This window comes from Bubalus bubalis, chromosome 10 (genome assembly GCF_019923935.1).
Source record: "Bubalus bubalis isolate 160015118507 breed Murrah chromosome 10, NDDB_SH_1, whole genome shotgun sequence".
Taxonomy (NCBI): Eukaryota; Metazoa; Chordata; class Mammalia; order Artiodactyla; family Bovidae; genus Bubalus; species Bubalus bubalis.
The window spans coordinates 33542344-33555528 of record NC_059166.1 but is presented as its reverse complement, the minus strand read 5'-3'; the positions used below and the strand labels follow the sequence as shown (position 1 = coordinate 33555528).

The 13185-nt window shown below is 40.7% G+C and overlaps 1 protein-coding gene across 1 annotated transcript; it reads left to right on the top strand.

The window, feature by feature from the left end:
- The first annotated feature begins 10394 nt into the window (after window positions 1–10394).
- LOC112587634 (trace amine-associated receptor 8) lies at window positions 10395–11420 on the top strand. Its single transcript, XM_044924580.2, has one exon. The coding sequence runs from the start codon at window positions 10395–10397 to the stop codon at window positions 11418–11420; it is 1026 nt and encodes a 341-aa protein (XP_044780515.2).
- The last annotated feature ends 1765 nt before the right edge of the window (window positions 11421–13185 follow it).

Below are 13185 nucleotides of genomic sequence, written 5' to 3'. Positions count from 1 at the left end.
ATCCAGATTTGGCTATTGATAATGTTTGTCTAATCCCCAAATTTTATATTTAATGAGAAAAATGCTAGAACACATAAACTTCCATAATACAGAGTGGAAATGGACATTCATGGGGTGATAGCTCAGAGATATATTATCTGGATTATGAATGTCTAGTAGTTTTTAGAAACATGTGCCTTCTTTTATCTGTAAAATCTACATATACTACAGAGTCCAGAGTGAGATTTTAAAGCCAGGTTCCCTGGTTTGAAACCCATCCCTACCATTTCCTAGCTTCAACCTTGGTTAAGTCACTACCCTTTTGTATATCTTAGTTGCTTACCTATAAAATGAAAATGATAATAGGTGTTCTCATTGAGGTCTTGTGTAAAAATTAAGATGATTTAAACAAATCTGTAGGTGTTGGAGATCAAAGAGCCAGTAAACAAACTACTATTGCATTGGAATTGCTTGTTTCAATTTTATAAATTTTATCAGTGGAAATAATTTTATTAGGATGTTTCATTTGAGACACTTTCAGAACATGCCTTTATAAGATTGATTAGCTAAAGTCATACAATCAAGCATTTTAACCAAAAAGACTTCTTGGCTATTGTACACAGTGATGGGAAATAACATAATGGCTTATAATAAATTTCAAAAAACCAATAGCATTTCTCAGAAATAAAAAGTGTAGACTATATTCCCAGGTATTACATAGCAACTGACATTTATATTTTATTCTGTCCACAGACACAACAGTTTCAAGGTATGTACTCAATTATATCTAATGGCAAAGGGTGATCTTTCATCAGGTTCTAAGGACAATACAAAGCTAAGCAGAATAGACAATTTTAAAGAGAAGAATAGATAAGGTTTCTGCTATCACTCATCTTTGTTAAATTTATGAGGCAGGTAAAATCTACTTTAGAGTCTCCCATTTGCCCTGTCTTTACTTCCTACCATCTCCTAGGAACCCCATCTCCTTCCTATGAGCTTCTAAACAATAACTACTGACTGAATGAAAGCATGAACAATGAAACATACCATTCTCACACAGCTTCCCCTTTGAGGTGGCAGTGGTTGAAGGCACAAAAGAAATTTTAGGGGGCATCCAGAGACAACAAGTACTTTGTAAAAAGGATAAAGTGCTAAGAGTGACATTTCAAGAAGGGAAGATTTATTCAGTTGGGAAAACTTCCTGGTGTCCCTCAATTTGTCCAAATTAAAGGTCCTCTTATTGAGAAGAGTTCCTTCTCCATTTTGATGCAAAAATCAATGTTGAGCAAGTCTTATAATGAACCTGCTGTCCAGGTTTTTTTTTCTATCCACATAGTAGCCTGAGTCTGCGGGCTAAATATTATTGCCCACCTGGCCCAAGTATTAGTTTTTCCAGTAGTCATGTACGGATGCGAGAGTTGGACCATAAAGAAAGCCGAGTGTCGAAAAATTGATGCTTTTTTTAAAAAAAAAATTAATTTATCTTTTATTGAAGGATAATTGCTTTACAGAATTTTGCTGTTTTCTGTCAAACCTCAACATGAACTGTGATGTTGGAGAAGACTCTTGAGAGTCACTTGAACTGCAAGAAATCAATCCTAAAAGAGTTCTAAAAGAAATCCTAAAAGAAATCAGTCCTGAATGTTCTTTTTTTTTTTCTGAATGTTCATTGAAAGGACTGGTGCTGAAGCTGAAGCACCAAAACTTTGGCCACCTGATGTGAAGAACTGACTCGTTGGAAAAGACCCTGATGCTGGGAAAGATTGAAGGCAGGAGGAGAAGGGGACGACAGAGGATGAGATGGTTGAATGGCATCACTGACTCAATGGACATGAGTTTGAGTCAACTCCAGGAGTTGGTGATGGACAGGGAGGCCTGGTGTGCTGCAGTCCATGTGGTTGCAAGTGCTGCAGTCCATGGGGTTGCAAAGAGTCAATCAGGACTGAGCAACTGAACTGAAGTGAACTGAAATGGGAAATGGGGAATTGATGCTAACATTTCAAGGGATGGTTGTCAGGTACTTAAGAAAGACAGTTGTGGGTGGTAAAATAGGCAAGAGGCTATTAAAATGATTTGTGTCTCAAAGGAGCAGAGGAAGAACTTACTTCTTATAGCAGAGGTAGATTGGATCAGATCAGTCACTCAGTCGTGTCCGACTCTTTGAGACCCATGAATCGCAGCATGCCATCACCAACTCCAAGAGTTCACTGAGACTCACGTCCATCGAGTCAGTGATGCCATCCAGCCATCTCATCCTCTGTCGTCCCCTTCTCCTCTTGCCCCTAATCCCTCCCAGCATCAGAGTCTTTTCCAATGAGTCAACTCTTTGCATGAGGTGGCCAAAGTACTGGTGTTTCAGCTTTAGCATCATTCCTTCCAAAGAAATCCCAGGGCTGATCTCCTTCAGAATGGACTGGTTGGATCTCCTTGCAGTCCAAGGGACTCTCAAGAGTCTTCTTCAACACCACAGTTCAAAAGCATCAATTCTTCGGTGCTCAGCTTTCTTCACAGTCCAAGTCTCACATCCATACAGGACCACAGGAAACACCATAGCCTTGACTAGACGAACCTTTGTTGGCAAAGTAATGTCTTTGCTTTTGAATATGCTATCTAGGTTGGTCATAATTTTCCTTCCAGGGAGTAAGCGTCTTTAATTTCATGGCTGCAGTCACCATCTGCAGTGATTTTGGAGCTCAAAAAAATAAAGTCTGAACTGTTTCCACTGTTTCCCCATCTATTTCCCATGAAGTGATGGGACCGGATGCCATGATCTTCATTTTCTGAATGTTGAGCTTTAAGCCAACTTTTTCACTCTCCACTTTCACTTTCATCAAGAGGCTTTTGAGTTCCTCTTCACTTTCTGCCATAAGGGTGGTGTCATCTGCATATCTGATGTTACTGATATTTCTCCTGGCAATCTTGATTCCAGCTTGTGCTTCTTCCAGCCCAGAGTTTCTCATGATGTACTCTGCATAGAAGTTAAATAAACAGGGTGACAATATGCAGCCTTGACGTACTCCTTTGCCTATTTGGAACCAGTCTGTTGTGCCATGTCCAGCTCTAACTGTTGCTTCCTGACCTGCATACAGATTTCTCAAGAGGCAGATCAGGTGGTCTGGTATTCCCATCTCTTTCAGAATTTTCCACAGTTTATTGTGATCCACACAGTCAAAGACTTTGGCATAGTCAATAAAGCAGAAATAGATGTTTTTTCTGGAACTCTCTTGCTTTTTCCATGATCCAGTGGATGTTGGCAATTTGATCTCTGGTTCCTCTTCCTTTTCTAAAACCAGCTTGAACATCAGGAAGTTCACGGTTCACATATTGCTGAAGACTGGCTTGGAGAATTTTAAGCATTGCTTTACTAGCGTGTGAGATGAGAGCAATTGTGTGGTAGTTTGAGCATTCTTTGGCATTGCCTTTCTTTGGGATTGGAATGAAAACTGACCTTTTTCAGTCCTGTGGCCACTGCTGAGTTTTCCACATTTGCTGGCATATTGAGTGCAGCACTTTCACAGCATCATCTTTCAGGATCTGGAATAGCTCAACTGGAATTCTATCACCTCCACTAGCTTTGTTCATAGTGATGCTTTCTAAGGCCCACTTGACTTCACATTCCAGGATGTCTGGCTCTAGGTCAGTGATCACACCATCGTGATTATCTGGGTCGTGAAGATCTTTTTTGTACAGTTCTTCTGTGTATTCTTGCCATCTCTTCTTAATATCTTCTGCTTCTGTTCGGTCCATACCATTTCTGTCCTTTATCGAGCCCATCTTTGCATGAAATGTTCCTTTGGTATCTTTGATTTTCTTGAGGAGATCTCTAGTCTTTCCCATTCTATTGTTTTCCTCTATTTCTTTGCATTGATCGCTGAAGAAGGCTTTCTTATCTCTTCTTGCTATTCTTTGGAACTCTGCATTCAGATGCTTATATCTTTCCTTTTTTCTTTTGCTTTTTGCGTCTCTTCTTTTCACAGCTATTTGTAAGGCCTCCCCAGACAGCCATTTTGCTTTTTTGCATTTCTTTTCTATGGGGATGGTCTTGATCCCTGTCTCCTATACAATGTCACGAACCTCATTCCATAATTCATCAGGCACTGTATCTATCAGATCTAGGCCCTTAAATCTATTTCTCACTTCCACTGTATAATCATAAGGGATTTGATTTAGGTCATACCTGAATGATCTAGTGGTTTTCCCTACTTTCTTCAATTTAAGTCTGAATTTGGTAATAAGGAGTTCATGGTCTGAGCCACAGTCAGCTCCTGGTCTTGTTTTTGCTGACTGTGTAGAGCTTCTCCATCTTTGGCTGCAAAGAATATAATCAATCTGATCTCAGTGTTGACCATCTGGTGATGTCCATGTATAGAGTCTTCTCTTGTGTTGTTGGAAGAGGGTGTTTGTTATGACCAGTGCATTTTCTTGGCAAAACTCTATTAGTCTTTGCCCTGCTTCATTCCGTATTCCAAGGCCAAATTTGCCTGTTACTCCAGGTGTTTCTTGACTTCCTACTTTTGCATTCCAGTCCCTTATAATGAAAAGGACATCTTTTTTGGGTGTTAGTTCTAAAAGGTCTTGTAGGTCTTCATAGAACCGTTCAACTTCAGCTGAGGTAAGTTGAGTTCAATTCTGTGGCTTGGTTGTGTCTGACACTTTGTGACCCCTTGGAGTGCAGCAGGCCAGGACTCCCTGTCCATCACCAACTCCCAGAGTTCACTCAAACTCATATCCATCGAGTTGGTGATGCCATCCAGCCATCTCATCCCCTGTCGTCCCCTTCTCCTCCTGCCCCCAATCCCTCCCAGCATCAGGGTCATTTCCAGTGAATCAGTTCTTTGCACCATGTGGCCAAAGTATTGGAGTTTAAACTTCAGCATCAGTCCTTCCAATGAAGATTGAGGACTGATTTCCTTTAGGATGGACTGGTTGGATCTCCTTGCAGTCCAAGGGACTCTCAAGAGTCTTTTCCAACACCACAGTTCAAAAGCATCAATTCTTTGGCGTTCAACTTTCTTTATAGTCCAACTCTCACATCCATACATGACTAATGGAAAAACCATAGCTTTGACTAGATGGACCTTTGTTGGCAAAGTAATGTCTCTGCTTTTTAATATGCTGTCTAGGTTGGTCATAATTTCTTCCAAGGAGCAAGCGTCTTAATTTCATGGTTGCAGGCACCATCTGCAGTCATTTTGGAGCCTCTCAAAACAAAGTCTGCCACTTTTCCCACTATTTCCCCATCTGTTTGCCATGAAGTGATGGGACCAGATGCCATGATCTTCGTTTTCTGAATGTTGAGCTTTAAGCCAACTTTTTCACTCTCCTCTTTCACTTTTATCAAGAGGTTCTTTAGTTCTTCATTTTCTGGTAAGAGTAGTGTCATCTGCACATCTGAGGTTGTTGATATTTCTCCCAGCAATCTTGATTCTGGCTTGTGCTTCAGCCAGCCTAGCATTTCTCATGATGTACTCTACATATGTTGGCAATTTGATCTCTGGTTCCTCTGCAAAAGAGTACCAGAAAAACATCTGTTTCTGCTTTATTGACTATGCCAAAGCCTTTGACTCTGTGGATCACAATGAACTGTGGAAAATTCTGAAAGAGATGGGAATTCCAGACCACCTGACCTGCCTCTTGAGAAACCTATATGCAGGTCAGGAAGCAACAGTTAGAACTGGACATGGAACAACAGACTAGTTCCAAATAGGAAAAGGAGTACGTCAAGGCTGTATATTGTCACCCTGCTTATTTAACTTATATGCAGAGTACATCATGAGAAACGCTGGGATGGAAGAAACACAAGCTGGAATCAAGATTGCCAGGAGAAATATCAATAATCTCAGATATGCAGATGACACCACCTTTATGGCAGAAAGTGAAGAGGAACTAAAATGCATCTTAATGAAGGTGAAAGAGGAGAGTGAAAAAGTTGGCTTAAAACTCAACATTTAGAAAACTAAGATCATGGCATCTGGTCCCATCACTTCATGGGAAGTAGATGGGGAAACAGTGGAAACAGTGTCAGACTTTATTTTTTTGAGCTCCAAAATCACTGCAGATGGTGACTGCAGCCATGAAATTAAAGACGCTTACTCCCTGGAAGGAAAATTATGACCAACCTAGATAGCATATTCAAAAGCAAAGACATTACTTTGCCAACAAAGGTTCGTCTAGTCAAGGCTATGGTGTTTCCTGTGGTCCTGTATGGATGTGAGACTTGGACTGTGAAGAAAGCTGAGCACCGAAGAATTGATGCTTTTGAACTGTGGTGTTGAAGAAGACTCTTGAGAGTCCCTTGGACTGCAAGGAGATCCAACCAGTCCATTCTGAAGGAGATCAGCCCTGGGATTTCTTTGGAAGGAATGATGCTAAAGCTGAAACACCAGTACTTTGGCCACCTCATGCAAAGAGTTGACTCATTGGAAAAGACTCTGATGCTGGGAGGGATTGGGGGCAGGAGGAGAAGGGGACGACAGAGGATGAGATGGCTGGATGACATCACCGACTTGATGGACGTGAGTTTGAGTCAACTCCGGGAGTTGGTGATGAAAAGGGAGGCCTGGCGTGGTGTGATTCATAAGGTCGCAAAGAGTCAGACAAGACTGAGTGACTGAACTGAACTGAACTCTGCATATAATTTAAATAAGCAGGGTGACAATATACAGCCTTGATGTACTCCTTTCCCAATTTGGAACCAGTCTGCTGTTCCATGCCCAGTTCTAACTGTTGCTTGTTGACCTGCATACAGATTTCTCATTAGGCAGGTCAGGTGATCTGGTATTCCCATCTCTCGAAGAATTTTCCACAGTTTGTTTTGATCCCCATAGTCAAAGGCTTTGGTGTAGTCAATAAAGAAGAACTAGATGTTTTTCTGGAACTCTCTTGCTTTTTCGATGATTTCCAACAGATGTTGGCAATTTTATGTCTGGTTCCTCTGCCTTTTCTAAAACCAGCTTGAACATCTGGAAGTTTGGTTCATGTACTGTTGAAATTTGGCTTGGAGAATTTTGAGCATTAGTTTACTAGTGTGTGAGATGAGTGCAATCTATGTGATAGTTTGAGCATTCTTCGGCATTGCTTTTCTTTGGGACTGGAATGAAAAGTGACTTTTTCCAGTCCTGTGGCCACTGCTGAGTTTTCCAAATTTGCTGGTGTATTGAGTGCAGCACTTGAACAGCATCATCTTATAGGATTTGAAGTAGCTCAACTGGAATTCCACCACCGCCACTAGATTTGTTCATAGTGATGCTTTATAAAGCCCACTTGACTTTGCATTCCAGGATGTCAGGCTATAGGTGAAATATCACACCATCATGATTATCTGGGTTGTGAGATCTTTTTTGTATGCTTACTGAGTATCAGATATATCCTAAGCTTTATGGCAGGTTGTATAGCAGGCTATCACATATACCCCTATGCCCATAAAAACACCAGTATGCTGAGGAATCCCACATGATCATATCAGGCATAATTTTCTTCCTGAGCTAAAAGTATGCAGGCTAACCTACTCAGTGAAGAACCTCAGTTTTATGTTCTTCTACCCAATCTCAACTTAATCCATCATCATCCCCTTAAATGTACCTTTTGTCCTACATACTGTATCTTTCTTTATGGCAAGCTAAACACCTGGGAATCATCCTTGATTCCTGCTTCCATTATGCACCCCAAATCTTTACATCCTCTCAGTCTTTAAATTCTATATGTTATATTGTCAGAAAATAGGGAGGCAAGTTTACTAAATAAAGTGGGGTGAAAACAAGTTAGGTTTGAGAATTGAGAGTGAAGAAAAGGTAGCACTACCCAGAAGAATTTGGTTGACCATTAACTGAGTAGTTGTTTTCATGAATATCTTTAATATCTGTTTCATTTTCATATCAAGCTATTTTCACTATTTTTATCCTTAATGGCAGATTATACTTTAATTTTTAAGTATTAAACATAATGTAAAGGAAAAAATTCTTCATCACTTACTTGTTTTATAGGGTTGCTTCCTATTTGTTTTAAAGGATCAAAGGTAACTTTTCTCCTCAGACTTGAAATTCTTTAATGGGGTGGCTCAGAATGGTACTCAGAATGGTACCACTCAGGTGGTAAAGAATCTGCCTGGAATGCAAGAGACTGGGGTTCAATTCCTGGGTCAGGAAGATCCCCTAGAAAAGGGAATGGTTACCCATCAAGTATTCTTTTTTTTCTTTCTGTAGACAAACACATCATTTTTCCTTTTTATTTTAGATGAGGGATACAATTACAATAAATCTCCTACATAGAAACAAGTTCTGTTCTAAGAGCATATTCGTAAGTCCAATTTGTTTAAGTCCAATGAAGTTAGCCTAGGTACCCAACTAATATAATTGGTTATATAGTACTGTAATGTAATAGGTTTATAATACTTTCCACAGAAATAATACATAAAAGGCAAACACACACAAGCACAAAAAATAAAGAAAACATTTTTAATCTTACAATATAGTATCTTGAAAAGTACATTAATACAGTACCACAGCCACTCCAGTATTTTTGCCTGGAGAATTCCATGGACAGCGGAGCCTGGTGGGCTACAGTCCATGGGGTCCCAAAAAGTTGGACAAGACTGAGTGATTAACACTTTACAGTCTTTAGTCTGCCTCTGTAATTCTCTGATTTCCTGTTCATACTCGAAGGGCAAAATTCTATGTCCAGATAGTATATTACCATCAGAACTGCCTGGCCCTCAGCTCCCAATTGTCCCATCAGATAGTTTGGCAGTTGCCTCCGCTTGACATTCTTTGCTTCATTTAGTTGCTGTTACAAAGAGATAATTTAGTTTCAGAAGCAAATCAGACAGGGCCCTTCCATGGGTTGCCACTAGTCCAGCAGCACTGAACCCTGCTATCGGGTTTTGAGGTCTGTTGCTGCAGTTTTGGAATTTGTAATAATTTTATCTTTGAATTGTATTTTGTATGTGAAGTTGGAAGGGACCATGGAGCATGTGCGGGGTCTTGGAACCTGGAATCACATTACCTGTGATTGTCTCCCATTATATCCCTTTCTCCCTGGGAGGGGTTTTCATCCACCTGCTCCTCACCCCCTGGCTCTTTGGGCCCAGTCCAGTGTCTCCTTCCTTACTCTGACCTACTACCACCGCCATTCCTTTTCCACCCTGTGCGAGGACTGGATGTGACATTGGGAAGGCTGTGGTCAGGTGCGCACTCCAGCAGTCTCACTGTAGGCATGCATGGCAAGTGTCATCCCATCTCAGGTTGGTAGGGCCACAGCACGTTCCAGTAGAGACTCAGTGGGCCAAGCCCCTCACCTACCCCAATTCATGCACTGTGTGGGTCCTGATGTGGAGGCTGCAGTCCCAGGGGGTTGTCTGTCTGTCTTTGGTTGAGGCAGCAGGCCCAGGAGAAGGGTAGATGCCTGGTTCAGCTTCCTCACCCCAAACAGAGCCTGGACTATTGTTTCAGTGGTGGTGGGGGGGGGAGCCTGGCAGTTGGTGGGCCACTGAGTTGCAGAACAGGGTCTCCAGGCACCTATGAGGACCTGCACTTGACCTGCTAATATCTCCATGTCCAAGAGAGTGAGGCATTCCACAGCAAAAATCAAATATCTCGGCAAGTTGAGAGAAACTGCAGAGAATGGGAAAAACTTGTCAATGTGAGGGCACTATTTTTCATATTTTTGAACAAATATCTCCAGATTGTTATTTTGTCCCAGATCCTGCAAATTGTGCAGCCAGTCTTATAAATAGGCAATAGGTAACATTATTGCCAAATACAGAATGAGGCTATTTTGGAACAGTTGATTTAAAATAGATTTCTTGGATGTGAAAATGGTGTTTTGATAAAGTAAAAGGGCACAGAGTAATATGTTTTGCCAAAAAACTTTTTAATTATAATCAACAAAAGTAAGTTTCTTTTCATCAGTCACACCTTACACTACAGGGATTGCTTGTGAGGAATTTATAATGGGCAAAGTTTATTGGCTGGCTTTCTAAAGCACCCTAGGTGTTACCTTTTCAGACAACATGAAGGCTGAGGTCCATTGAGAGGTGACTTTTTAAATGTGCCATTGTTGCATGTGATTATCCTTTGCAAGGAAGAATTTCACAGGTGTAAATGGCCAGGCATTTAAATTAAATTTCTTCAATTATTCAGATAATGTGATTTCTGAATAACCATGGTAGATTTGCTTAAAGTTAACTACCTATGAGATCTAGATACAGAGAAATAATTATATAAACACAGAAGGAATAAATTTCAGAATTTTAAAAATTCTTTTAATTTCTTTACATAACAAAATGGAAAATAGATGTAATATGAGGAAGTTTTAAAAGCATTATTCAAGTATGCAGTTTTATTTTATTTATTTAATTTTCAGAATTGAACCATTTTTTCCAAAGGGCAGAAAAAAAGCAAGCATCCAACTGCAGAACCATGACCAGCAATCTTTCCCAACCTGATACCCTGCAGTTCTGCTATGGGAATGTGAACAGATCTTGTATTAAATCTTCCTACTCACCTGCATCTCGGGTGATTCTGTACACAGGGTTTGGCTTTGGGTCTTTATTGGCTATCTTTGGAAACTTCTTGGTGATGATGTCAGTTCTTCACTTCAAGCAGCTGCATTCGCCAGCCAATTTCTTGATCGCCTCTCTGGCCTGCGCGGACTTTCTGGTGGGAGTGACCGTGATGCCCTTCAGCATGGTCAGGTCCGTGGAGAGCTGCTGGTACTTTGGAGCCCGATTTTGTGCCCTTCACAGTTCCTGTGATGTGGCATTTTGTTACTCTTCTCTCTTCCACTTGTGCTTCATCTCCATCGACAGGTACGTTGCTGTTACTGACCCCCTGGTCTATCCCACCAAGTTCACGGTGTCTGTGTCAGGAGTATGCATCAGCATCTCCTGGATCCTGCCCATTGTGTACAGCGGAGCTGTGTTCTACACAGGTGTCAGTGACGATGGGATGGAGGAATTAGTAAGTGCTCTCAACTGTATAGGCGGTTGTCGAATTGTTGTAAATCAAGAATGGGTTTTGATAAGTGTTCTGATATTTTTTATACCTTCCCTCATTATGGTAATTCTTTATGGTAAGATTTTTATTGTAGCTAAACAACAAGCTCTAAAAATTGAAAATACTGGCAGCACAGCAGAATCAGAGAGCTACAAATTCAGAGTGGCCAAGAGAGAGAGAAAAGCAGCTAAAACCCTGGGGGTCACAGTAGTAGCATTTATGATTTCATGGTTACCATATACAATTGATATATTAATTGATGCCTTTATGGGTTTCATAACCCCGGCCTATATTTATGAGATTTGCTGTTGGGGTGCCTATTATAATTCAGCCATGAACCCTTTGATTTATGCTTTATTTTACCCTTGGTTTAGGAAAGCCATGAAAGTCATTTTAACTGGGGGACTTTTTAATGATAGTTCATCAACCATTAGTTTATTTTCAGAATGAATGAGAGCACTAAGTTGAAAATTTAGGACTATTTTTAAAATTATGAATTTATGATGAAATTACACATAAAAAATGAATAAAGCCTTTCAAAATTGGGGAAATATTTATTTTTTTTCAAGTTAGCCAGGAACAAAGTTACAGGCAGGTGTTTTAATCATAAGATGTAATTATATTTACATTGTAGAAATATTTGTTGCACTAAATAATAAATGATAAAGTGCTTTACCTGTGTCACCTGTCTCAACACTCTGCACATGCTCTTACTACATGCACTTGTCTCTTTCCATTTCATTGAATCCTGAATCTCATATTTCATTGTCAAATCTGTAATAATTTTCTCATTTATGCTCAACTTTCATATAGCTTTCAATGGTTCTTTTTTCTCAGTCTTTTGCAACATTATATTATGTTACTAGGGTTGTCATGACAAAGTATCAACAGATGAGTGGTTTAATCAACAGAAATTATTTTCTCCTAGTTTTAGAGGTTAGAATTCCAAGATCAATGTGTCAGCAGTTTGTTTCTTATGAGGACTCCTCTCCTTGGATTGCAGATGGCTGTCTTCTCTCTGTGTTCTCTCATGGTCCTTGCTACATGAGAGTCTGCGTCCTAATCTCCTTTTCTAAGAATACCAGTCATGTTGGATTAGGGCTCATCCTTAAGAACTTATTTTAATTTAATTACCTTTTCAAAGATCTTGTCTCCAAATACAGTTATACTGCTTAATACTGGGAATTAGGACTTCAACATATGAATTAGGGGTGAGGGGACCTGATTCAGCCCGTATCAGACAGCCCAGGCTCAATAACATTACATAAGGCTTCCTAGATGGCGCTAGTGATAAAGAACCCACCTGCCAGCGCAGGAGATGTAAGACGCAGGTTCAGTTCCTTGGTTTGGAAGATCCCCTGGAGAAGGGCATGGCAACTCACTCCAGTATTCATGCTGGAAAATCCCATGGACAGCGGAGCCCCTCAGGTGGGCTACAATTCTTAGGGTATCAAAGAGTGGGACACAACTGAAGGGACTTAACACACACACACAAGTGTCTGTACCTCTATCTCCTCTGTACCTTCCTGGAGCTTTTGGAGCAGCAGGTAAGCCTCTCCTGCTTAATGGCTGGGCAGAATCTTGGAATGTTCACTTGCAGTATTGTGGAAGCAGTAATTCTGCTTTGGAATCAGATATAAGTTACAGACATTACGCAGAACTAGAAAATTGTGGAAAAATTGTACCACAAAAAGAATGGCATAATGATCATTCAGTTCAGTTCAGTTGCTCAGTCGTGTCCGACTCTTTGGGACCCCATGAATTGCAGCACGTCAGGCCTCCCGGTCCATCACCAACTCCCAGAGTTCACTCAAACTCATGTCCATCGAGTTGGTGATGCCATCCAGCCAAATCATCCTCTGTCATCCCCTTCTCCTCCTGCTCCCAATCCCTCCCAGCATCAAGGTCTCTTCCAATGAGTCAACTCTTTGCTTGCGGTGGCCAAAGTATTGGAGTTTCAGCTTCAGCATCAGTCCTTCCAATGAACACCCAAGACTGATCTTCTTTAGAATGGACTGGTTGGAACTCCTTGCAGACACAAGAGTCTTCTCCAACACCACAGTTCAAAAGCATCAATTCTGTGCTCAGCTTTCTTCACAGTCCAACTCTCACATCCATACATGACCACTGGAAAAACCATAGCCTTGACTAGATGGACCTTTGTTGGCAAAGTAATGTCTCTGCTTTGGAATATGCTATCTAGTCATAACTTTCC

Coding starts and splice junctions, on each gene's coding strand:
- LOC112587634 (XM_044924580.2), top strand. CDS start 10,395: ATGACCAGCAATCTTTCCCAACCTGATACCCTGCAGTTCTGCTATGGG.